Source organism: Propithecus coquereli, unplaced genomic scaffold, assembly GCF_000956105.1.
Source record: "Propithecus coquereli isolate 6110/MARCELLA unplaced genomic scaffold, Pcoq_1.0 Scaffold223, whole genome shotgun sequence".
NCBI classification, from domain to species: domain Eukaryota; kingdom Metazoa; phylum Chordata; class Mammalia; order Primates; family Indriidae; genus Propithecus; species Propithecus coquereli.
The window spans coordinates 3,378,211-3,405,893 of record NW_012147523.1 but is presented as its reverse complement, the minus strand read 5'-3'; the positions used below and the strand labels follow the sequence as shown (position 1 = coordinate 3,405,893).

Sequence of the window (27,683 nt, the reverse complement as noted above, 5' to 3'; positions counted from 1 at the left end):
TTGGCTCGTGGGGAATTAATTGCAAAAGGTAGGGTAAAAAGACGTTTAGGACAATCCCACAATTAATACAGTATTTGTCATGTATTTGTCAGACGTACATGTGACGTCATCATGGGTGTATTTTAGAGACCTATTTCTATTAAAACTCATAATTGTTTTGTGTTTTAAGGTAAGTATATGTTTTGTTTCAAAATTAGGTTGATTTTCAGGTTGCGACATTATTTTTTAAAAAAATCTTTGAGCCCATTGTTGTCTTTTTTTTTTTTTTTTTGGCTACATATTCATTCCATAACATTCATTTCATTAATACTTAATTCTACAAGCTAAAAGTCAGGACTCTCAAAGGAAGATCTTCTCAATCTGGCCTCATGCACACTTACATGATGGCAGGTCCCTTTCAAATTGTGGCGTCCAGAGGTACACACAGACTCCAAAATCTATCCAGCCCAGAGAACTATAGGATGATTACATCTTTGTGTCTAAACATTTAATGTGGTCTGGCTGTACTAAGTCTAAACATCCAACAGCCCATTATGCTAACAAAAATATTATTAGTTCGGTTTCCCTCTAAAGAGGTACACAGAAGTAAAATAAATTAAATCAGCATTTTTTTCCTTTCATTTACTCTGTACAATCTTTCATTTGAATCAGGCAAGTGGCCACTTACGTCACTAATAACAGCCACCACTGTACTGTGCATTTTTAGCTTGAAAATGGCAATAAATTCATCATTTTTCTCCAACATTGGGGAAAGACAAGGATGCTGATTTTTGGTGTTGGAATTTCTTCATTCTAATTTCACTCAACAAGCTGTTGCCGAACATCTACTATATACAAAGAACCAAGGCATATTCCTATGTTTGGTACATCTTTCATCTGCCGCCATAACCTTTTGGCTCAATCCACAGACCCCAGTTTTACTAGAATAAAGCACTGTCATTCTAATACCTTGTATATACGTTGTTTTTACATTTTCAAAGCACTTTTTCATATTTAATCCCTATATAATGCTCACATGGTTCTGTGTGGATGAGGGCACTCACCAACAAGACAAAGTGTCATTTAGGCACAAAATTGCAATAATCTGACATTTCTGACTTTGGCCAATTGGCCTGAGACTGTAGGGCCTGCTGTGGTTCCTATATGGATTCCACGGCTCCAGGTTTCTCTCAGGAGTCTTGCCTAGGTTTATTCTTTGGAAATCAGTGAGGAAAGGGATGCTTACCATCACAGCTGTGGGTATTTGCCTACTATTCTCCCATATTCGATAACATTTCTTGATATTCTATTTGGGTTAAGGCAGTGACTTGAGAAAAGTGACAAGTTTTGTGGCCAGACTTGAGTTGGACTCCTGGCTCTAACACTGTGAGAACTTGGGCGACTTAATCTGTCAGGACTTTGATTTCACCATCACTGAAATGAGGATGACCTCAAACTTACTTCAAAGGGCTGTGGTGAGATTAACACTGTGTGCTGTGCACGGAAAGCACCTGGTTTTCTAACGGAGCAGCCGCAGGAAAATGGCTGCTTCTTCCCAGCCCCACGCCCACTGCCCAGGGCCTTGGTGTTTGCCTGTGCAGGAGGGCGACTGCTCTGGTCTCACGGACATGATCTGGCCCAGGCAGTGTCTCACAACACCAGCCAAAGGTTGGCACTGTCCACACACATAGCGCATGTTCAGTAAATGTTCCTTTCCTGAGGTCAGGTCCTCATCAGCCTCCAGGTACGATGATCCCTACAATCAGGAGGGTCACAGCAGGTAGGAAGTGGCCCTGACCTGGAATCTCCTCCCAGCCCTCCTCACTTCTCTACCCCTCAGTTTCTTCAACCTTAAAATCAACTCAGTAGCCTCTCAGTTCCCTTCCGGCAACATCGTTTTCTGAATCAATTTGTGTTGTAATGCATGTCGTCTGGATTCTAAAGATAAAATTATTCCCACTGGCTGTGAAGATCAACCCATATCTTAAGAGTTTCATCGGTACAAGATATTGGGTAGTGCCCTGGGAAACAGAAGGGAAATGACTTCCATTTCAGACTCGACGCTGCTCCAAATGAACAGAGAGCAGAGTGCCAGCCTCCTCACTGCTTGCCCGTGGGGCTGCCTCGCACTTCTTCCAACTGTACAACAGTTACTTTTAAAATTCCTTGGGAGACAGGTACACTAAAAGCCCTGGCTTTATCACTGTACAATTTATCTATGTAAAAAAAACCAAAACAACAAAAAACCACTTGTATCTCTCAAATCTATTGAATAAAAAAATAAGTGAAAATTAAAAATAAAGAAAAGCAAGAGACACTTTTAAAAATAAATAAACAAATGGAATAAAATCCCTTTATATCTATTACAGTAGACTCACAACTTACATAGGGGTTGGATTTTAAGGTGAGAGCATAAAGCAGAAATCACCTTGAAAATCCCCCAAATCTCCCACAGTGTGAGGTATGTGTTGTTAGGGGTGTATCAGTCCTACATAGTATTTCTTGTGCATGATAACATTTAAGAGCAACAGAGCTAGAATGCAGGAAGGAATGGAAACAAAGGCCGTGTGCAGATGTCTGGGTGACTATCAGTTCCCAGGGGTGAAAGGGGAAGGGGAAAAGGACTCCAAGTGTCCCTGCTTCCCCTGCAGGGTTTACTCTGTTCTCATTTAATATTAAGCCTCTGTAACCACAATTCTTCTTAAGAGGTTTGGCTGAGGGTGATGGCTCATGCCTGTAATCCCAGTACTTTGGGAGGCCAAGGTGGGAGGATCACTTGAGGCCAGGAGTTCAAGACCAGCCTGGGCAGCATAGTAAGACCCTATCACTACAAAGAATAAGAAAAATTAGCTGGGTATGGTGGTACATCCCTGTAGTCCAGCTACTCGGGAGGCTGAGGTGAGTATTGCTTGAGCCCAGGAGTTCAAGGCTGCAGTGAGCTATGATTGTGCCACTGTGCTCCAGCCTGGGTGACAGAGTGAGACCCTGTTTCTTTAAAAAAAAAAGAGAGAGTGAGAGAAACTTGTTTGTTGCTGTGAAGTTAAACATGAATGCATTCAGCATACACCCTGAGCACATTATAGGTGCTCACTAAAAGTTTGCTGAATTTAAATTCAGAACACTGCTGTTCTGAAGAGTCACAGAGAGGAATTTGGCCACCTGCTGCCTGACTTCCTAATTCAGAATTTCCTATTGGACTGTCAGCTCTGATGCTGTGAGGTACTGGCCACGTGTCACGCTGGGAGAGGTGGGAAAGAGGTGAGAATGTGTCAGGGTCTGACATGGCCATGTGGCTCTATTGCATTTCCTTATGGTCCAGGATCTGGACGCAGACGCCCCGGCAGCAGAGGTCTGGACAGCAGTGATGGCGAAACAACTACCTTACCTAGAAGGGCCAGGATTAAAAGACAAAGTGAGGTCTGAAATGCTCGACCACCCACAGAAGCACACAGAAGCTCTTACGTTGCTGATGTACTCAAGAGGGGTAAGACTAAAGGCGGGCAGGTCGTCCGTGAGGGTTTCTCCAATGCCGGCCGTGTTCCAGCTCTAGGGGAGGAAGGAGAGGAGCAATCAACACCCTAGCAACCAGGCAGCCAGGCAAGCACCCTGTGAAAATACACGAAGGATGGGGCCTTCCCCACAGGCAGTGCTTTGGTCGGAGCTGACCTTTGGGACTACCACCCCTCAGCAGGCCGGGGACTTCTCTAATTCTTTATCTTGAAGCCCACCATAGAGAAAGTCATGGTTTCTCTCTCTCTGCGTTCCTGCAGATCTACAAAACAGGAACTGCCACCTTCTCAGCTGAACTTTGGGGTGGAAACCAATCCCTTTGTTCATCTCGCTGAGAATGTGATCGGAGACAGTCAGATATTTTCCTGTCTGAGTTTCTCTACGTGGTGGGGCCACCAAGTAAGAAGGTGCTGGACACAGGCAGCCTCACTAATTCTTGGGCCTTTAGCACTCTGAAGAGAACAGGGGTCCCCCTGGTCTTCCAGAGACCTCATGTCAATCCTTTATCCTGGGATGGAGCCTCTAGACCCCCACAGCTGCTCCTTTGTCCTCCTTGTGATCCCTCTGTCTGAGGAGAACCTCAGCACCAACACGTGTTTCTTGACATTTAAAGTGGAAAAGTGTTCAGTATTGCTGTACAGAGTCAGGTAAATTACCTGCATGCATGTGCTTACAGTCTTGAGTGTGGCACACCTTCACACAGAAATCTAGTTTCTTAATTCCAACCTGAGCCACCCTAAACCCAGCTTGGCAAAACAAGGCCCTTTCTGGCTGAACTCTGGGAGTGACTCCTGAGGTCGTGCTGTAGCTGCTGTCTGCAGCCACCTGATGCCCGATCCGGTTGCCTGATCCTTTAAGTAGCATTCCGGGAATGGAATGACCATGTCCACCCCTGGGCTTCCTGCCCAGCTAAGTCTCAGCAGGCCTCTCCACGCTCTCTAGCACCGACTCCATTCAGTCTCATGCTATAGATGAGTTTTCTTCCCCCAACCCCACCGCCCTGCCCCTACAGCTTTCTAGACTCTTTGTTCTTGACCCCCATAGAAGCACAAAGAGCTTGAGAATTCTCTTTCACTTTAAAATATCCTACTTTTTCTCCAGCTAACTCCCAACATACTGAGAAGGAATACGCTGACCATCCATATTTACCAAGTACCACAACATACAGTGTTTCATGCTAGGCTTTGTAGAGAAGATTCAAAGAAATGTAAGACGTGGCCCTTGCTCTCCAGAAGCTACTTGGGGAAGCAAGACCCTCTGGCATACTCCCACTCTGCATAGCCCCACACTTTCCATCCTGCTCTCTCCCCTCCCTTCTTCCTCCAATGCACACATGGAGGCCCAGCGTTCCACTTCTAGAGTTCTGTGTCAGATGCAAGGTTTTATACAATAAGAGTTTAGAGGAGCAAGCGCTCAGAGTGATTAGAGAGGGGTGGCCACAGGATGTACGTGGTGCACAGAGGCAGAAATAAGGCTGGAGGGAGAATGCATAGCTCCGAACTCCAAGCTAAGCAAAGGCTTTACCTTCAACAAATAAATTGCAAGGGGAAAAAAAAGAGAGAGATGAATGGGAAATCTATAGTTCAAAAAAGACATGTCCCAATAAATCCTGGATCCTGATTTAAACTGTTAAAATAAACTATGACATTTATAAAACAACTGGAAATTTGAACACTGATTGATGATATTAAGGAATTATTTTTCTTTTACTTTTTTAGGGATGATTATGGTATCATGATTATTTTTAGAGTCCTTATATTTTAGATAAGGGAGTATATATGAAATAGGATGGCCAGGACTTGGTAATCATTGAAGCAGGGTGATGAGCATAGAGTTCTTTGTACTCTTCTTTCTACTTTTGCATATGTTTGAAAATGTCTGTAAGAAAGTTTTAAAAACAGACTATCAGACTAGCCCTGGGGAGCCAGGGGAGGGTTGTGAATGGAGAGGGACAAAATGAGAGTGATGCTTTATGAAGATGAGTGTAGTGGCCCTGAGGAGGACTCAGGGCATGGGAGAGGTGGATGAAAAGCTCAAAAACAGATCAGAGCTGATGAGAACCTGAACTAGGGTGGTGGCCATGGAAACAGGTGGGAGACACACAGAAAAGGGAGAAATGAGAACCCCTGGTGGTTTGTGGGCAAAGAGGGGCACAGCAGGGGGCCGAGGTGGCGGGAGGCAGGAAAGCGAGGTGGTGGGAAGAGCAGTGGCTCCCAGGAGACCAGGAGCAAGGACTGATACATGGAGCAAAGACCAGTGTCACTGCAATCCATCTGAGGACAAGCACCGTGGACCGGAGGCCCTGGGAAAGGCTTCGGAGAGGAGGTGGGGGAGCGATGTCAGAATATGATCATGGAAAAGAAGTTTAGAAGAGGGGCGAGACACAGAAGCTTGAATGAGGAGGGGCTTAAGAAGCAGGCCGAGGGCTGGGCGCGGTGGCTCACGCCTGTAATCCTAGCATTCTGGGAGGCCAAGAAGGAAGGCTCACTTGAGGTCAGGAGTTCAAGACCAGCCTGAGCAAGAGCAAGACCCCATCTCTACTAAAAATAGAAAAAATTAGCCGGGCATGGTGGCGCATGCCTGTAGTCCCAGCTACTTGGGAGGCTGAGGCAGGAGGATCGCTTGAGTCCAGGAGTTTGAGGTTGCAGTGAGCTATGATGATGCCACTGCACTCTATCTGGGGTGACTAAGTGAGACTCTGTCTCGAAAAAAAAAAAAAAGAAGCAGGCAGAGGAGTGCACTTGAAGAAGGCAATAGGGAAATCCTGTAGATTATTTTTTAATTCAAAATTTACTTACAATGTCCTTCATCTGTCACCAGGTAAAATAGGTAAACTTCAATAATCTATTCTGAAATTGAATACAGTGTTGGTTTATAGGCTTGTAATATAAAAGAGCAAGACAATTTACCAGCCAATGTTGAAAACAAACATTTAATGACCAGGGTTTAATTTTCAAATCCTTAAGGCCAGAGTGTTTGCCTTTGCCTTGTGTGCTGCAGCCTCGGAGAAGCTTCCTAATCTCCAGAGCCGCCCATGTCCATTCCCAAGGGCCTGCAGTACTGTGGTAAAGCCCGAGTGAGAAGGTGAGAGCCGAGTGACCAAACCCGAATCATAATAATGAACTCTGGAATGCAGAAGTAGAGGAAAGAGGACAGGTGGGAAGCACTCAGCCTGTTTAAATGCAGAGCTAAGACTAAATAACTGGGAGAGGCAAGGTTTCAGAACAGAAGGGCAGTATCTTAAGTTTTGATGAAATAAAAATAATACAGCAATCAAATCTGGAGTTGGGGAGGGGAGATGAGAGGTATGAGGAATGCTAATCCTCTCACCTTCCAGAGCAGGTGAATCAGTATCAATCTCTCTAAAAGGGAAACGTGATTAACAAAAGGCAACGACTCCAATATGACTCCAATCTCTTAACAGTTTTCATAATCTCTCCTTCTTAACCTTGGAGAGATCTGGGAACTAATGTCTTCTGAGAAGAAGAAACAATTACCTCGAATTCAACAATTCCTTTCGTTTCATTTAGTTTCCCTTTTTCCAGTTAATTTCAAATATAATTATATTGTACACATTTAAAAAAAAATAGCATGTGTAGTATAATCCCACTCCTTCCTATGGATCTGTCTGTCTATAGATGCCCATTCAGCCTTGAACAGGTCTATGAGTGGGAATGAAGAGATGTCTGGATTGCTGGACACCAAATGCTTACGCTGATTATTTCTAGATGGTGGGATCTTGAAGGGATTCATTATATTTTTTCCTTGTACTTTCCTGTCTTGCTTGAGTTTCTGGAAACAAATATATAATTTTTATTTTTAAAAAACCAAGTAAGTCATGCCTCTTAAAAAATGAGAATCACAGAAAGGAAGAAAACTACTGCTTATTAAGCATTCGCCCTATGGCCAGTGCTATGCTAAATTTTATCACATAAAAAATCACATTTAGTCCTCACCAACATATATGATGAGAATTATTGTATCCCCATCATAAAGATGAGAAAACAGAGGCTCACAGAGGAATGAATGACCTCAGTCATGCAACGCACCGAGATTGTGTATGGGTGGGGCCCAGGACTCACTACTTCCCATGGCACAGCTGTGGTTCATCCACATCATTTCTACTTCAGTTTTACCCTCCCCCTCCATGCTAAAAATGCAAAATCTGATTGGAGCAGATCTCATGGCATTTTGCACGGAGAAATCATAAATAGTGAAAATCACAGAATGTCAGGGATAGAAAGAACCTCAAAATCATGTAGTTAAACAGAATCATTTTATGGGTGGAAATCCTGAGACCCAGAGAGGGGATGAGACCTGACCAATGCCATGCAGCGGCCCTGGACTTCCAGCCTTTGGACTTCTAGCCTCGCAGGCTTTCTAGAGGGTAGCAGAAAGCAAAGAACTTGTAATTATGCCATACGAGTTCCTGTTGTTTCCTAAAAGGATCTCTGGTTATTAAAGGTCCATAACTGGGATCCACATGGACTTGAGCAGTCAGTAAGCGCTGTCCCACCCGGTAATCCAAAAGGCAGGTGGCAAGATGTGAACCAGGGGAAAGACAGCAAGTAGAGAAAATATGACTGAGAGGCAACACCTTGAAAAAGAAATCAAGACAAGCAGCAGAGAAGAGAAGAGGGTGCAAGGCAAGGAAGGTGAGATGACTCCAGAAACAGGCACATAGAAAAGTATCAAGGAAAGAAAGTAGCAGAACCCTCTAAAGCCTCCTCAAAAACGAAGATTAATTCTGATAAGGTGCTCTCCTAAGTTCCAGAATCAAGTCTCCAGAAACGTTTCATGTGGCATGAAAACAATTCAATCTCCAAAGACAATTAGCACTTCTGACCTGGTCTAACCTACGCAGCAGCACATATTATCTCCCTGACTTCTCCCTGAGAAGGCTGAGCTATGTTCCAAATGGGGAAAGTTAATCGACCAATTTTAATAATCCTAAGAAACAGCCTATAAATAAAGTATCAAAGTAACGACAATTAAGATAAGAAATTCATGCTAAGCAATGAGTTGACTCTTTCTGGCCCAGGAGAGTTAAAGTTGGATCTCTTGGGGCAGGGGGGGTTAAGCCTACACTCAATATGCTTGAGCAGAAGGCAGGACCCAGGGTGGAAATCACTGCGGTCAGTGGGAAACTCACGTCCATCTTGGAAATGAGTAACAGCTGCTGTCTGATGCGCAGGAACACGGAATCGAAGGCCAGCTGGTGCGCCTGCTGGTTAAGCCGAGTCAGGGCTGCCCGAGGCGAAGACAGCAGGTTGTGATTACTTGACCCTTTTTCCTGAGACAAGAAAATGCAAAAGGCAGTTTGTTAGGCCCTAAATCCAACCAAGGTATTAGCTAGTTAAACATTTTGAAAAATCACTAAGAAAAAAATAGTGAGGGGGATTCTATGCAATAGGGGTTCCCAAACCTGACTGTACCCCCAGGGGAAACGTGCTGAATTACAGATTCACAAGCTCCACCCCAGAACTACTAAATCTGAGTCCATCGGGGTTGGAACCCAGGAATCAACATTTTTAACTCACTTTCCCAGGTGATGCTGATGCATTTAAGCTAACATGAGCTCATGGATTGGCAGTCTAGGAAAAATTAACCTGTGACCATCCCTCAGGGACAGAGGAGGAGGGGGAAAAAGATCAGAAGCTTCAGGTATAAACAAAAGAATGGTGATTCCCAGGGAGGTCAGGTCAGTTATACTTGACTGAAAGCCGGAGTACGTACAACCTATGTGAGTCCCAAGGAATTTCAAACAGCCTGAGAAAATACAGAGATGGAAAATGTAACCTTAGTTTTGCTATTATAAATGAACTGATTACAACAGACATAAATCAGATTAGCAATAAAGATAAACAGAGTTGCTTTAACTTAATCACAGAAGCACAGATGAATGAGTTTACAGAATTGCTGTAAGGAGTGTGTTGGTCAAGCTCAGTGCAGCCAGTTGGTGGGTCAGGGTGCAGAGAGAAGGGGAGACCTGGGAGGGTAACACTGAAACCTCAAACATGTCCAGACACCCTGTGTGGTTCACTCCCAGAGCTCTAGGCCCTAGATAATTTGAGATTGCATTTGCTGCTGCTGGAATAGCATTGTCTCCTCTGCCTATCACCAACAGAGTGAGTTCAAGCCAAATAAGGAAGGAAGCGAGATGGTTCTAGAAAGGATGCCCATGGCTTTCTTACAACCCTGGAGGTCATTCCCAAGGAGCTGTGCGGCTTATCCCATTTGTTGGGAAGTTTTCCTGTCCCTGGACCCCAAGGGGCCCAAAGCTCAAAGTCAAACTAAGACAAACCAAGAGTTGAAAGAAAAAAATCAAGAGGAAACACCTATCCCCAAGTTCTCGTGTTTCCATGGGGAGGAACTTGCACTAGAGCAGGCTCCTGGGGACTCCCCACCCCTGGTTCCTCCCTTGGAGAAGAGGAGTGCCTTCTCTGACTACTGAGTTGGGGTCCTCTTTTATGGGTTCTGCTTGCCAGCAAGCAGTACGCATCTGGTTCCCTCTCTGCCACTGAACAAAAGGGAGCTAACCCCGCATGGGGTCCAGGGGCTGTCCAGCTCTGCCCATCCGGTTGACAAGTTTAACTCTGGAGTGACGTACAGCAAGCCCCTCTGGCCGTAGATCTAAAGTCACATTCTCTAAACTGGCTTTTATCAGTAGTAAAGATCCATCTATCCCACTCCTACATCCATGTCTCAGTGGGTTTCAACCTGGTTTAGTTTATTAGCTCCTTAAAACCCCAACATAAATGACACAGAGAAGTGGCCACAGGTCATGCCACAGCCCAGGGCCCACATACAAAGCCAGAAAGTCTGGGTCCCGGAGAGGAGAGGGTAGGTGACAAGGGGAAAGCTTTCATTTGCAAGAATGCCATCAGTCTGGTCTCATACCTTGAGGGTATAAAGTATTTCCATTAACTTGGCATATTCAGCAGGGTTATCTTTCTGGAGGTAATTATATTCTTGCCATGGGTTCTTGGCAGAGCTCTTTTTGTCTGTCAAGATACTATCCTGAAAACTGGCCAGGCTCCAAGGGCCGCAGGGGTCAGGCAGATACTTCCCAGCTGTGGACAAAATCCTGTAATGAAAGTGACGACCATTATGCCCCGAGCTATTTGTATGGAACTGTCTTCTTGGAGCAGTTAGATTGCTCCTTACTAAATTCCAGGATATCCTCATGAGGCAGATTGAATTAAGGTCCAGTTTGTAAGGAAATGAAGACATCCTTCATCCTTTAGGGGTGAGCTGGACCTCAGGTGCACAATAAAAAGCATGTGTAAAAACTACTTAACACTCATGCCACCAGAATATGTCATCCCCCTAATATGACAGAGAGCCTACACAGGGCAGTTCTCAGTTGACTACAATCTGGAACACTGTGCGCTTTCTATGTAGACCTTTCTTACTATATGAGCAGTACGGTGTGGGACAGTCAAATGCCATAGTGAACCACCAGCACCACCATCACAGAGACCGCTGGGCAGGGTGGCAGGCTGGCTGGTCCCTGGAGAACAGTGACATCAGCTCTGTACCCACGGGACTCACCTGTCCCACATGCTGACCTTGTGTGCTGTTTGTGCTCATCACCACTGTGAAGTTTACTTTTGTGGTTTAGGTGCTAAAGAGGGCTCAATTGAGAAGCTAGTAGTTTCCAGTTTCTTCCAAGGAAAAATAAAATGCCTAGAGGAGGTTCTATTGATCATCAATCTCTAGCACTGCTGGGGAAGGTGAAGCTCCACCTCTAAAAAGAATGGTCTTCCCTTGATGCTGAAAATCCTCTACTCTGTTTTTCCTTAGCCCAACTTTACCATTCATCCACATACTTCAATGTGTCCAGAATTATACGAACAGAACAGATGTAACCAGGAGAAAAGTAATATATCCCAGTGGGGCTAATCCCCTGATGACTCCTTTACTGTAATTTCTCATGAAAAAATTACTTTGGACATGGCAGTTTTTAGGTCGCACCCAATTTTTTCAAAAACAGATCCCCTGAGTTTGTTGAGGAATGCCTGTACTTGCAAATAAATCCTGGGGATAAGACCTTCAGGAACCATTGCCAACACAAACGGCTCCCTGGCTCTGCTATTAAGGTCTAGTTTTTCCTGTTGCTTGAGCCTACCAGTAATTTTGATTGGGCCTGTCGTCTGCCAAGCTGTAACCAGTCCCTGCCACTGCCTGACTTCCTTCTGGTCTTCACTAGTTCTTGTCTGGAGGGCAGCAGCCTCCCAGCTGGAGCTTCCCTTCCTCTAGTCCTGCCATGTTCCACTTAATGTGTCCTCCTAAAGGTTAGTAGAATGATCTTTCCAAAAGGCAAATCTGATTTTGTCTTTTTCTGGAAGATACCTCAGTTCCCTAGAATAAAACTAAGAACGCCTAGACATGGCACCCAGGTCCCTCTATGGCTGAAGCCCTCAAATCCTTACAAACGTCCCTACTACTCATCCAACTGCCCACCAACCTCACTCCACACACCAGGCTTTCCACACTTGCATGTCTTGCTCACATGCTCCCTCTCTCTGAAATGCTCTCCCCTCCCCTGTGGCCGGGGGAAATCCTCCTTCTTCCAAGACTGGTCCCCAAGGCTTCCCCTCTGCCAAGCCTTTCCTGATGCCACTAGGCACTCAGTCCTCTGCTCCCATCAGCCTCTTGCCTCTGCTATGCATTTATCACGTGCTGTCTCATTTCTCTCCCACTAGACGGTGAGGATAAAACAGAGTGTTCTTTGCCTCTGAATTCCTAGCACCTAGCACAGTACCAGGCACAAGGCAGGTGGCTCAATAACCGCTGAATGACAGATGACCTGGGTTTGCCCTCTGGGGAGTCAGCTCTTCTTTGCAGGTTTACTGCAATATGTGTTTCAGTCTCAGGCAGCTTGGAGGAAACTGACCTCACTGTACCCACCTGCCATCCAAGGTGAAGAAAACTAGATACATTGGAAATGTTTTCAGTAGTAAAGCATGTAGTTCAAAATGTCAGAATAAATACAAACAACTCCAACCCCAAGGTACTAATGGCATCTAGACGGTGTGGTCATTAGCATCTGATCTCCTATTACAGTATTTGCATTTACTAGTCCTGTGAACTAAACCTTACTGAAATGAATACTTGATTTCTTCATTCATCAAAGAAATGTTTTCTCATCACTTGGGGATATCAAGCAATTAAACACAGTCCTTGCCCTGGAGAAGCTCAGAGATTAATAGGGAAGTCCAACATGCACCAGCATGCTTGTTGCTGTGCCAGGACCATGCACTAAGTGTGCACAGAGGAAGGAGCATTACAATTCCCCCTATTTTCTCAATTTATTTCCTTTTCATGCCAGGCTGACTCCTCAGCCATGGAAACGTGAGAATTTATCTTGGATTCACAAAACTGACTGTCTCATGAAACTGTCCCACCAAGACCTTATCCTGGTGAAAATACCGCTGTTCCTAAAGTAAACAGTGGGTACTAGGAAAGTACAGAGTAGCCACAGCAATCTCCCTACATTTTGCCCAAGTTGCCCAGGACAAGAGAAATCTCTCAGGTGAGATTTCAACCCAGCCCTCCTTTACTCAGCCCATAAATCGCAAAATGATCCCTTTCTACAAAGAGGTAATCTTAAGAGCACAGTAGCCAATGTCGATCTTGTCGCTGAAGCAGTGTAGAGTGTTCTGAGCTATTGCTTCTGCTGCCCACCAGCTGGTGGGGAGTGGTCCTTGGTTGGAGTCTGGGTTCTGCAGGTGAGATTGATGGAGAGATAAGATAAGCTTTACAGGCAGCTGCCACACATGTGCTATACAGCCTCCAGGACAACACAGATGGCAACTTTCCCTTTCCTGGCCCAGCACTTCCAGGATGACATCATCTCTTTCAAAGGCTCCCTTGAAGACACCCAGGCTGCTCTTGTCTCACACCAAAGCTCGGCCACGTTTTTGGCCTCTCTAGGCTGCAAAATGCAGTTCCGGAGGTTCATCCTTTATTTATCATGTCCCCATTCATCCTCCTAACCAGATCCTTCCTTACCCTTTGGAGTGTAATATTTGCCTTCATTAAAAGATTAGGGAAGATGTGTGTGTCCTGTTATGGAAAGGCATCTGATATACACAGAGAGAAACACAAGTCTACGGGCAGACACTGATCCGTGAGAAAGGGCAGTATGGGGGTGGCTCACACTCCAATGACTCAGGGATGTCAAAGTTCAAATCACTGCCTCTCAGACACAGCTTTTCCATAAATGATTTCTTTTTACCTAAAAAGCTATTACCTATGCCAAAGTCTACGCCTCAATGTTGCCCTATCTGTAGAACAGGGATAAGAAGAGTACCTACCTCTTCAGCCACTGGGAGGATTAATGAGTTAATTCACATAAAGTCCTTAATGTCAGTGCTTAATAAATGCTAAAGAGTCGGGGAGGGGGAAACTATTAATGTTTTTTTCTGGAAAGAAGGATTTTTAGAGTGAGTAGATTTTTAGTTTTTATTTTGTATACTTGTGAACTGTTTTGATTTTTTTGCAATGAACAACTACTGTAATTAAGAAAATAATAAGCTACCCGTATTTCTTTTAAATACCTAAGTGCTAAATTTTCACCTCTTCTTGGGAGTCCCCTGTGACTAACCGGGACCTCCTCACCCCTCCACCACATGCTCCTCTCACTGCATGCACCTGCTAGGGAGTGTGCTGTTCACTTCATCTATATTATTTACACACATTCCACTGGATGCCTGTGGTGCTTTGGTTTTATTCACTCCATAAAGTCACAGAATTTCTGTGCTGGGTGTTTGGGAGTTAGGAACAGCAACAGCTGCACCGATTCTACCCTGCCGCAATAATTTCCCCACAGTAAGAACCATCACAAAAGACCATGGACTTGAAGACAGTCCACGGTCTCGGAAATGAAGGAAGACAGAGTCATGAGATGAAGAAAGAGCCAACAGCGTGCAGAATCCGAGGCTAGTCTGACCTTCCTCGGCAACTCGTTCCCACCTCCCACCCAGCCCACTCACCCCCACCTCCCACCCGGCCCCACTCACCCCCACCTTCCACCCAGTTCCCATTGGGCCTCAGCTTTCATCTCACTTTGTACCACTCCCCAAAATTCCATTGCCCACAGATTACATTAGGGCAATAAAGAATCATCCTGGAAGGAGGTTAAGGGACTGCTGGTCCAACAAACGACTGTAAGAAACAGACTTCTTCCCTTTAACTCCTAAAGAACAGAGACAGCTGTACCAAGAGAAAGTGAGATTTACCTGAAAGAAAGAAGGAAATTTGGGAAGCTAGAGCCCTTTGAGGGGAAAAACAGTCTGATGGGGATGCTTCAAGGCAACGTAAAAGCCCTGGAAGGTATTGGAAGAGAGGAAGAGGGTAGAACAAACTTTTCTAGGGCAGACCCCAGAAATTCCCCTTTGATACATGGCCCTTCGGCAGCACAGAATTCTGCTGCAGAACCCAGAAGACAGGCTGTCTGCGTTAATCCTCATTCTGCGGGCTGGCTCCAGGGACTTAACCACCACCTGTAACACTGTTTCTATGGGGAAATTTATTTTGAGTCCCAACAATTGACTTACAAACAAGCAGTCGGAACCCAGCCCATTCATAATTTGGAGACAACATGTACTATTTCCTCATTAAGGCTGAAACCACCATATCTAACCAAAATCATGTGACCACTGCCAAGCAAGACAGAGGCTTGCCCTGTTTAGGTGCTCAATAAATGTTTAATGATGACAATAATGACACCTCGTATCTGGGTACAGTCAGTCCTGAGTCCTGCCGCTTTCAGATTTGACCATATGTTGTTCTTGCTATACTATGTTCTAGACCAAGCTCCTCCCAACCAGGAACCCCAGGAACCAGACAACAATGACATCTCTCTCCTACCTGTTTGCTAGCTGCTGCTCAAAGTCCCCACACTGCCGCAAGAGCTCTCCACAGGTGGCTATTATCCTAAACAAAACAAAAAGCACTTCAAGTATTTCAAATGCTGGACAAACATTGTTCTCATTCATAAAAATTCTAACTATTCATTCCTTTTGGTGGTGCTGGGCTCTGGGAAAACAGTTAACCATCTGATGGCCAAACTGAAATGTTTCATTAATTAGTAATTAATGTAACAGGTAAATGCTGGTCCCCTCTAATAATCTCCAAGTCACTGGCCTCTCTGCTATGAATCACAATTCTATCCATCACCACCTCAAATAGTTGACATTTCCAAAATACTGTGCTTTGTTCTTGAGAAAATGGAGTAGAAATACTTTTTATTTAAATTTGAAAATCGAAATGTATTACTTAATATTTGTTAGATGTCTGCTATTTGCAAGACACAGAAAACTGTTTTGATACTAGAAGTCTCTCTCTCTCTCTGATCACATGAAAGGCAGATAAAGATTAATCCATTTGTTTCTCAGAGGTAAGCCTGAACGATCATCATATCTGCATTCAGTGATCCTTTAATTTTCAAGTAATTTTATGCCAGGCCCCAAGCTCCAGCCACGGAGTCCTTCAACACCAAACTCATAATGTCTGGACAAATCCAAGGATTAAAAACATCTTAAGTCTAGTTAACTTTTAACTTTCTCTAAAGGTGCCTATCATCACCAGGGTATCTAGGCATTCCATCATAAGAAAGGTTTATGAGAAAGTAAAATATTCCACTCCCCTCAGGTGCCACAGAACAAACCTGTACATAATATTTTCCAGTGTAACACATATTATAAGGGATGCAGTTAGTATCTAGAGCATTAAATTTCATCAAAAAAAGAAAAGTCCAGAACACACCCCATGAGGCAATAATCCAAAATGATCCTGGATCTACCCTGACAGCCCTTGGCGGGGTGTCTGGATCCGCTCCAGCATGGGCCACCACTGAGGACTACATGTGTCGTGGGCACTCTGCACATATCACCTAGGCTGGGGGTCAGGTAAGACATGTAAGCGGGTGACGTGGGCAAGGTGAAGAGCAGCTTCTCTCTTTGGAATGTATATCCATGAAGAATGGTTTTAAGGAAAGGAAACTTCTAGCTTGCTTTTTATCTCAGCCTAACCCTGTAGTTGTGAGACCATGTGGGAGAGGGGAGAACCACAGCACAACAGAAAACACATGCCCTAGTCTCAGCTGAGCAAGACCCAGCTGCCAGCCCCAGGGGATGACGGTGACAATGCAGGCCCAGTACTGCCAGAGCTCCTAATTTTGCAAGTGACATTAGAATTCTGGATCATGTTAAATCTAGTTTTTAAATGGTGGTAACTAATCTAATTTTTTAAAAACTGCTATGATCAAACAAAACATGTCCAAAGGTTAGATCTGGCCACAGGCCAGCAGACTGCACTTTTGGGCTAGACATGTCAAAGGCCAAACCTTCTCAGCCACTGCTGATCATACTCCCACCAGGCCTTAGGGCTTAGGCCAACAGTGTGTCTACCTAGTGGCCCACAGGTCACACGAGCTATCCCAGAATCTGGCCACCAACAACCACTTGAGAGGTCACTTCAGTGCCTTTCACTGAACTCTTATACGGCCCTTTCTAGGCCAAATAACATTGCTTTACCATTTACTACCATGGTTCTTAGATCCAGAAACAGGATCCAATCAGCTGTGCATTTTCTAAAATATAAGCTTTAAGTTATTTTAGGTCTATAAAAGCTATAGGCTAAGGGGGAAAAAAATCTTCCACCAAATATTAAAAAATGTGAATCATTAAAGGAGATGAGGCATTGATAAAAAACTTTTTAAAAATATTTTAAGAGCTAGAGGGGTCTTTTTCTTGGTTGGGTTTTTGTTTATTGGCTTTTTTTTTTTTTTTTTAGAGTCTAGAGTATTTATTTGCTTTTAAAAAGGCAGTGAAAGAAAAAAAAATAAACCCCTTGCAAACACATTTATCATTTTTATATACTAGATGATGCACGTTTATTCTTATTACATTAGGCACAAGCTTAAATTACAACCCCCACTTTACCTAATGGAGTTCTGAAAAGCCGTCCAATCTTCTTGAAAAAGGGAATTGGGAGGAATGTCGTCAAGTCTGCATTTCTTTCGTATTGACTGGAGAGTATTGGTGAAATCAGACACATACCTACAGGGAGAGGGAAAACATGACAAGGGCGTCATCATCAACTCCCCAACTCTAAAGATACCTGGAATTCTACAGCTCTAGACAAATTGCTAATGACCTTGAGAACATCTTTAGAGGCTCCCACCGAGGGGTGAGACTACCTATGAGTCTCTGACCACAAAAAAGTCTTCTCTATGTGGCAAGATCACCTTTATCACCTGGCGGAGCAGCTTCAAGAGAGATGCTAAAGGGGAAGGGAGCACGAAAGTAGACTGCAAGCCAGAAGACCCTCCCTCACAGACTGCTATTTGCTCTGGCTGTACACACGTACTTTTCCTTCATAGCACCTCACACACTGTAACTAAATAACTTGCTTAATGTTTATTGCTATTGCTAGACTTTAAGCATTGCGGGAACAGGGATTGTCCTCTGTAGCTCATAATTACATTCCCAGGAACTAGCATAGAGCTAGGCATAAAGGAGACACCTGGAAATAGCTCCTGAATGAATGAAAGACTTGCACTGCAGCCTTGGGCAAGGACCTCAGTGTCTCTGGGCCTTTAAAACAGACTTAATAATGTCTCTGTATTGCCTCACCGAGTAGTTGTGATGATAAAATTAAACAAATAAAGTACACCAAAGTTCTCTGAAAAGCAGATAATGAAAGCTGCTGTGGGGTGGTTTTGTTTCTAAGGGCGTAGAGTTCTTGGAACATGAACAAATAAATGTGTGTCCCTGGGAGGGAGGGTGAGGAGGATGAAGGGTGGAGTCATGTCCTCTGGAAGCCAAGGAACCTGTGACATCGGTGTGTAGCACAAGAAGCCCTGCCTCTCTCCCTTCCCAAACCAAAGCTCCAGGTGAAGAAAATGGAACATGATGGCCCAGAGCACAGCCCTGAAAAGTCAGTCTGTATAGTGGAAAGAAAGGCCATGCAAAGAACCAGGTGGAAGAAACTGCTTCAGACCACTCCACTAACTGCAAATGACGTTGCTGCTCCTTTTCAAAGACGTTCCATCTTTAAAGCAGAAAGCTGCAGAAACCAAAATCCCACGGGCAGCATCTTGCCTTTGCACCAAGACAGGGGACAGCTTTCTAGGGTTATTAGTCCTTAAAGGGAAGAGGGATGGGCCTCAAGGACAAATTGACAGGGGAATGTTAAGGGACATAATTGTGCTTTACCTGTGGGAGGTGAAACAACTGTTACCACTCTGCAACTATGACAAATATGTGTAAGAAGAATAGGGCCAATCCACACCCTCTGCTAAGCTTTGACAGAGCCCCCACGGTGAGCAGCAGCAGCACATTTGGGGAGGGGGAGTTTTGTTGAGCAACAGGCACAGCTATATGCAAATGCTTTTTATAGTTCTCTGTCCCTCAGTCCAGAATTCTAAATGGGTTTATTATGAAATCTCAGAAGGAAGTGTAGCTTTTCTCACACCATTTTTGTCCTCAAACCCTCCAATTGTCTCTCACAATACACGTTTTCAAGTGAGAGTCGCTGTGTTAGGGGCTTTCATGACATGCTTTCGGTTAATACTCACAACCTCTATGGAAAGGAGATATTATTATCATCAATTTACTCAGAGAAAAGATGACATCAGGACTCAAAGAGGAACCCTGACCTGCCCAAGGTCTCAGCTAATAAGTTGGCCAGGATCTAAGCCCAGGCTGGTCCAACTCCAGAGCCCACGCACCCATCACGGCCTTCACACCCCTCCTTCTTGAACCACCTTGTTGGCTGCTGTTTTCTATGTTGCACCCGAATTCAAGGTAGGGCAGTCTACTCCTGCCTCCCCTGCGTGCCCCATCCTCTCCATCCCTGCCACTCTGATGCCCTTCCCCAACTCCTCCTCACCACTGAACAATGTCCCATTTGAACCCTGCTCAAGTTAACTTCGACCTAATTTCCTTGACTAATTTTATCAACATTAGCTATTTTGGTAATGTCAAAATCTTCCCTTCCAGAGAAAGTGGCCTGGTTTCACCAGGTAGCCTTTTGTACAGTTTGAATGTTTAATACAGATATGTATTATTTTCAAAAACAAAATAATCAAAATAACCAACAGAAGAACTAAAAATAAAACTATTTAATACAGGCCGGGCGTGGTGGCTCATGCCTGTAATCCTAGCACTCCGGGAGGCCGACGCGGGCGGATTGTTTGAGCTCAGGAGTTTGAAACCAGCCTGAGCAAGAGCGAGACCCCGTCTCTACCAAAAATAGAAAGAAATTAATCAGACAATTAAAAATATATAGAAAAAATTAGCTGGGCATGGTGGCGCATGCCTGTAGTCCCAGCTGCTCGGGAGGCTGAGGCAGAAGGATTGCTTGAGCCCAGGAGTTTGAGGTTGCTGTGAGCTAGGCTGACACCACGGCACTCTAGCCCGGGCAACAGAGTGAGACTCTGTCTCAAAAAAAAAAAAAACAAAAAAAACTATTTAATATAATGAGCTCAGAGAAGCAGGGGGGAAGTGAGGAGTAGCCCTTACTTTCGAAAGCTTAAGTCCTCACTTCTCATAGTGAAAACTCAAGAGATGATATTTAAAGTTAATAAACAAAAAAATCTTTAAAGTTTAGAGGGAAGAATTAGAAGACTAAAAGCAAAATGTTGAAAACTTTTTACTTCTGAGGAGGACTAAAGGAGGCAGGAAGGGAAGAAGACTTTCACTTTCTTATATCATTTTGTATTTTTGTGAATTATTTCTAAAAGCATTATTTTTGTTATTTCCTAAGAAAAAATTATGGATCTCAAAAAATAATTTTCCATCCACAAAATCCTGGTTGCTGGCAGAAAGAAAAAGAGGTAAAACTTTATCTGATTAAACTTGTTGCTGATGCTTCTCTTTCTAGGGGCACACAGCTGGACTCATCTGGTCACATCTGTCTGTGAGCAGGGCACCCCGAATGTCTACACCGCAGCTTCCCTGGGAGGTGCTGACTGCCCATGGCAGTGATGCAGAGTGCTGGGTCCAAGGGCAGACTTCACAGGGGGATGTTCAGTATTGCCGCATCAACAAGAGCTCCCTAAATTTACTACAGCAAAACAGCATTCAGTTCAATAAATGGAAGTTCCTGAGACTCAGGAAAGTTCATTCTGGAACAAACTACCAATGGAAGGTCTCTTGGAGAGCATAAGACTGTATTTGTCTATATGCTAGAAACTGGAGAAAATAATCAACCTCCCTCTGTGAGCCCTTACACGTCAATTACATAGGTCAGAGAATTCAGACTTATACTGCTTTCTTTTTCTTCTTTCTGACAAAATTTAACTTTGGTTTCCCTTCCTCCCTCCTTCCCTTCCTCTCTCCCTCCTTCCCTTCCTCTCTCCCTCCTTCCCTCCCTTCTTTCCTTCCTTCCTTTCTTTCATCCCCCAACTCTTCCAAATTTCCCCAGCCCTGGGCAAGCACTAATCTATTTTCTACTCTATAGATTTGTCTTCTCTGGACATTTCATATACATGGAATCATAACATGTGAAGCCAGTCTTTTGTGACTGGATTCTTTTACTTAGTATGCTGTTTACATTGCTTTTTCATTTCATATTTTTAATTACATAAGAAATACATGAATTTATGCTCCTTTTTAAAGAATCAAAAAAATGGCCAGGCATGGTGACTCACACCTATAATCCCCGCACTTTGGGAGGCTGAGACGGGAGGATTGCTTTAGGCCAGGAGTTTGAGACCCTATCTCTACAAAAAAATTTAAAATTTAGCCGTTGTGATGGTACGTGCCTGTAGTCCTAGCTATTCAGGAGGCTGAGCCAGGAGGATCGCTTGAGTCTTGGAGTTGGATGTTATAGTGAGCTATGATCGGGCTACTGCACTCTAGCCTGGGTAATAGAGTGAGATCCTGTCTCAAAAAAAAAATAAAAATAAAAATAAAAAATAACGAATAAAGCTAAATCCCTATGAACTACCACCCTAGTTCTTCTCCAGCTCCCCAAGGACAATCGATGTTTTGAGTTTATTACCTAACCTTCCACATCAGTGTTTAGCAAACTTTTTCTGTTAAGGTCCAGATAGTAAATATTTTTGGCTTTTTGAGCCACAAGGTTTCTGTCCCAACTACTCAACTCTGCCTTCATCATAGGAAGGAGTTACAGGCATAGATAAGTGAATGGGCATAGCTGTGAAAAATAAAACTTTATTTACAATTAAATTGAAATTTTTATTTTCAATTAAATTGAATGAGTGAAAAACATTTCTCCCGTCTTGGTTACACAAGGACTTAATTCCTTCAATTATCTAACTTTTCCTTCCTATATTCTCTCTCTGCTTACTGGACTATTCCTATCAGCTAACAAATAAGATCTAGCATCTCCTATAATATAAAAGACCCTGTATCTTCCTATACCACCATCCCACAGCAAAACTTCTCTGGCAGGCCAGATTTAACTTATGAGTTGTAGTTTGACCCCTGCCATTCTGTAGGAATATATAATGCATCTTAAAGCATAAGAAAAGACCCAGAACAGGGGTTGACATTCCTAGGTTTTTTTGTAAATAAAGTTTTATTGGAACACAGCCACGCTCATTTGTTTATGTTTTGTCTATGGCTGTTTTCATGCTACAAAGGCAGAGTGCTACAAAAGTGTCCATTGCAAAAGAGACCATAAGGCCCACAAAGCCTAAAGTACTTACTATTTGGCCTTTTGCAGAAAAAGTTTGCTTAATCCTACTATAGAAAATATACCCTATTTTTTTAACTTCCTCATTTATAAAATGAGTATACCCTATATTATTCTGCAACTTGCTTTTTTTTCCACTCAACAATATATTTTTGAGATCTATCCATGCTGATATGTATAGATGTGATTAATACTTGTTAAATTGAGTTAAATTGGCCTAAACATGTCTCCGTACTTGGATGATAAAGTTTGGCCCAAAGCAACCTCCATACATAGTGAACTGTACTCTAGCTTGATGTGTAAACAAGTTGTAACTTAACCTAAGAGGATACCCTTGTAACCAATTAAGTCTTAGCCAATCATAGCAGCCAAACCCTTAGCCAATTCCAGGCTAAAAGCTGCCAAATTATGCCCAAATAGGGCAACACCAAACTGCACCAATCAGGTAATCTTTGTATGTCATTTCCTGTTTCCTGGTTATAAATAGAGCTCACCAGGTCGAAGGTGGGGGCATTTTGAACCATCTTTCGTCCGGAATGCAGCCCAGTTCTAGAACCTTTTACTTGCTAAAATAAACTTTGTTAAATTTAATTTGTTTAAGGTTGTTTTTAAACATACTTTAACTACTGCAGCCATTGCCTAATGGATGGACATTTAGGTTTCTTGAAATGTTCCACTAATATAAACAATGCTGCAATGAACATCCTTAAGAACATCTTCTTGGGCTCAGGTGCAAGTGTTTCTACAGGATTCAGACCAGGAACATGTAATATATGCATTTTTAATTGGGACAGATACTTTCCTCCAATGTGGCCAGCCCTGTCTCCAGACCCCCCGGCCTTACTTGGCAAAAAGGGATTTCAGAGCTTCCAGCAGGCCACAGGTTCCCAGGCCATTGGTGAATCTGGCACATCTGTCAACAGCTGCAGATGCCAGACCAAACAGCTTTTTCACAGAGTGGCTCAGCTCCTGCACACAGTCAATCACTTCCCCATGCTCCTGGTCAGCAAATACAGACAAACAGAAGCGCATCAGACTCGAGACTATCTGAATAGACAACATTAGGATAAAGGGAAACTTCTAAGCCCTCTCATCTGTGGTAAAATCACTTAATAGGGATATCAGAAATATAGTCCCAAATTGTAACAGATCTTTTAGAGATTGAGCCAGGGGAGAACAGTGTAGGTGGTCAGTGAGATCACAGAAATTAACTAACTCCTGGCAAAAAAGCATGATCAAATGTGTAGTTTGTTCTAGTATTTTTCATTTCTTTCTTATTTTTCTGTGATTATTAAGATGGCATCTCAGGCCGGGTGTGGTGGCTCACCCCTGTAATACTAGCACTTTGGGAGGTCAGGGTGGGAGGATCACTTGAGGCCAGGAACTCAAGACCAGCCTGAGCAAGAGCGAGACCCCATTTCTATACCAAATAGAAAAATCGGCCAGGTGTTCTGGCATGCGCCTGTAGTCCCAGCTACTCGGGAGGCTGAGGCAGGAGAATCGTTTGAGCCCAGGAGTCGGAGGTTGCTGTGAGCTACGATGATGACACAGCACTCTAGCCAGGGAGACAGAGCGAGACCTGTCTCAAAAAAAAAAAAAAAAATAGATGGCATCTCTCCCTCTGGCTCTCAAGGTAGGATTCAAGTTCTCCGTATCAGACACCCTAAAAGAATGTAGGAAAAGGAAAATGCTTCCTTCAGGGGCAAGAATGTAACTGAAGCGTAACAGACTTCTAGGTACATCCCTAGAAAACAGGAAAATGGCAAGAGGCAGGAGATCTGAACTACTGTGAGATCAATTCTTAAATGTCAGCTCAATTCTTAAATGTCAGCTCACCTCATGCTAGACAACTTTATGACTTAAAAACCAAATATCTGCAATGGAAATGGCCTTGATTTCAACCCTGATGTCCACACAGTGAACCTGCACCTATAGCATTGACCATGAATGCTAAGCTCCTGTGCCCATTTGCATATCTTCCTTAAACAAAACAACACCTTAATAAGAAATTACTAAATCAGGGAGATAATCGACTTATCTCCAAAAGATGTAAGCCTCGCATTTTAGTAAATATTTATTGAGGATTTTAAATAGAAAATTGGTAGCATATCTGTGGCCCCATTTTAATTTGGACTGCAAGAGACCATAAGCACATAAAGCCTGCTTTTTTGCATACCCGATCCCACCCTCAACCCTCTGCCAGACTTGGTAGAGCCTGGCAAACAGAATGCTTCCTAAACGGCGACAGGCCGGATTGTGACATTACCAAAGGCACAGCGCTGATCTCGATGAGGAGGTTGTTCTTCTCCATGTCCCCATACTTCAGCTGGTAGAGTTTGTACGGCCCATACACAGCATCCACCAGCTCTGTGACTTTTACTAGGTTGTGTTCATCTTTAGGGAATCAGAAATGAAAAACAATAATGAACAAAGAATCTGAAATTAATTGCTGGAAAGCAACAGGCGAGAGGTGCTCTACTAGAACTTTTCCCATTTTATCTTTGGAGGTGACTCCATTTTGTTAATCTGCTTTTATTATTCATGGAAGCTTCTTCAACAATCAGTTCAGTAAATATCTGAATAAATTTGGGCTTTGTGCACTGTTTGCCTAAAACACTTTTAAGGACACCTTAATCCCCACAACTCATCATAGTTAAGAATCCCTTCAAATGATAAGTGTCATCGGGGTCAGGTTCAAGAATATCTGCTACAGAGAAAAGCCTCTGTTGGAAGAACATTTTCCATTTCAAGTGTTCCGAAACAGGATATGCCATACACCAGGCATTCCAAAAATTCCTGTGTTCAACCACGTAAAAATTTAAAACTCATTTGTATCAAAAATGTAAACGTGCATATTCTATGAAACAGCAATTCAACTGCAAAGAATTATTCCAAAGAAAATCAACAAATATACAGATATGGTGCACACAGAAGGATGTTCATGGAAAGATTGTTCTGAATTAGAAAGTTTAGGAGAAAATCTCAACAGGGAACGGGTAAATGTAACAGCCTACTTACTGATCTCCTCGCATCATTCTTGTCCCCTCCAATTTCTCCTTTGAGGCCGGAAAAATAATCCACAATAGAAATCTGATCACATTACTTCCCTACTTGTAACTTTTTACTAACTTCCACTGCTCTTTAACTGGAGTCGAAAATCTTTTCTATCACCTACAAAGCCCCGCATTGTATGATCTCAGGAAGGGAAAGATGGTGGTAGTTAAAGAGTGATGGTACTTCTATCAAAGCTCTACTGACTGCGTGCAAATGACTTAACTTTTCTATGCCTGTTTCCTTCAACTATAAAAAGATAATTATGGCATCAATTTTACAAGGGTTTTGTGGAAATCAGGTAAAATACTGTGTGTCTAGCATGTGGTAAGCATTCAATAAACACCAACTATTTTTATTATTCCTTCTACAGCCTCATCCTCCTTTGCTCTTCCTGTAGCTCCCAGCCTTCTCCCAGTTCCTAAAAGCCCCATGTTCCCTGTGGTCACATGCTGATCCTTCTGTCTTCCCTATCCCTCCTCATCCAGTTAACTCCTACTGCTTAATACTCATTCGGCTCAAGTCTGCCAGTCTTTGTTTATATACTCTTAGAACCATTTGCTTTTCTTCAAAGTACTTTCTCACTTTGTAATTATACATGCATTAGTGTGACCACGTGATTATCTCCCACAGGAATATACATTATACGAGAGCAGGGACTGTATCTGCTTCTGCTCGGCATTACAAGCAGCACTCCAGTACTACTACATTTAAACTTGAATGAATAAATTAAATATATGCAGTTGTGAAAGTAACTGCAATATTAATATATATGATATATATTTATATATGATATATTAATGATATATATTAATATATATGATAAATATATATATATATATAAAAGACACACACTGTTGGGAATTAGGATTCTCACTGTAAGAAAATGGGAGATGCAAATGGGTATGCAAGAGATAAATATCCTATGGTGTTGGATTTGATTGGGAAATATTAGTATAAACTAGCAATTTTTAAAAAATACATATTTCCTAGCTCTGTCCACCATCACAAGAGCCTACAAGTAATGAAGCCCCAGTAACACTGAACATCCCTGGTGCCCAGATCTTGGTTTCTAAATACCATTTCCCACTAGAAGAAACCAAGCTTCCTAGGAAAATGACTTATTCCAGATCTGAGGCAAAGGAAAGTACATGGTGTTCCTGGAACATTTTGTGCCAGAAAGCAAGGAAGCACTCGAAGACTGATAGGGATGTGTCAAAAACATACAGGAGCCAGCTTGAAGGGGCAATCACTGTGTAATTCTGAAATAATTTGGACATCAAAATGAATGATGAAAGATAATGGATCCTCACATATTGAATTAAAAAAAGAATCCATGAGTTCATAGTGATATTAGAGAGAAAGAAAGGAAAATCCAATCTTTACAAAAGAATGCAGCAAATAAATGTAGAAGGAATAATAGAATTGGGAAATCATCATTTCATAATCAGCAATTTAAAAGTTTATTCAGACAAGGATTATGAATGGATGCCAAAGTCCCTTGGTAAATGTTTCTTGGGAAGTGGTATATTGCTATGCGCTTACAGCATCACCCTACAGGTTTCTTGTTAATTATAAAGAGGAAAAGGTATCTTCGCAATGGAGAGATCTGACAGATACATTTACTAAGTGATTAACCCATTACCAACAACTGGACATATGTCTCTTGATGTGATGCAAAAGGGAGTAAACATCATCACCAGGGTAGTATTCTTCCCCCCAAAAAGATTTGATATAAATCTAATCAGGAGGAAAAAACCTGATAATGCCAGAATGTGAGACATTCTACAAGAAAACTACCCTGTCTTCTTCAAAGATGTCAATGTCATGAAAGACAAAAGAAACGTAAAATGACTGTTTTAGATGAAAAGAGATTAAAGAGGATAAGCAAATGCAATATATGTATATTGATTAGGTCTTAATGACAGACTGTATATTAGATGAAAATATGGAATCAATATTAAATTTTTTGGATGTGATAATGGTAACAAAATATTCTCTTAAAAACATATTTAAGTATATACACAAATACACACTCATACATAAACTCTGCACATGTATATAATCCAAAATGCTATTTCTGAATGGCAGATTGAGAACAATTTTTTCCTTCTTTGTATTTTCCTGATTTTTCTATAACGAATACATATTTCTTGTTAATTATAAAGTCAATCTAAATTATTTTTTAAATTTACTTTCTAATGCATAATCTTTTCTATATTTTGAATTGTACAATGTACATGTGTTAACTATTAAAATAATTTTAAAATGTTAAAGGTAAAATTAAAAGTTAGAAAATATATCTATAACATATTTGATAAACAATGGGAAAAAGTGCTTACTATATAAGGTTCTTTTAGAAACATGCACCAAATTGTTAACAGTGGTTATTTCTAGCAAGTAGGATTAGAGGAGACTCATTTTATGTTATAGATTTCTATATCAGAATTTTTATAACACATACTTTT

The 27,683-nt window shown here is 42.6% G+C and overlaps 1 protein-coding gene across 2 annotated transcripts in view; it reads right to left on the bottom strand.

Moving 5' to 3' along the window:
- Positions 1–27,683, bottom strand: part of COG7 (component of oligomeric golgi complex 7) — a 58,430-nt gene that overhangs the window by 12,310 nt on the left and 18,437 nt on the right. For both annotated transcript variants that reach the window (XM_012644996.1, XM_012644997.1), the window contains exons 8-14: positions 24,431–24,558; positions 23,009–23,163; positions 17,442–17,558; positions 15,367–15,432; positions 10,390–10,576; positions 8,642–8,782; positions 3,442–3,525 (exon numbers count right to left, since the gene is read on the bottom strand). In XM_012644996.1, the coding sequence (XP_012500450.1) occupies positions 3,442–3,525; positions 8,642–8,782; positions 10,390–10,576; positions 15,367–15,432; positions 17,442–17,558; positions 23,009–23,163; positions 24,431–24,558 (878 nt within the window). The remainder of the gene's footprint in view (positions 1–3,441; positions 3,526–8,641; positions 8,783–10,389; positions 10,577–15,366; positions 15,433–17,441; positions 17,559–23,008; positions 23,164–24,430; positions 24,559–27,683) is intronic.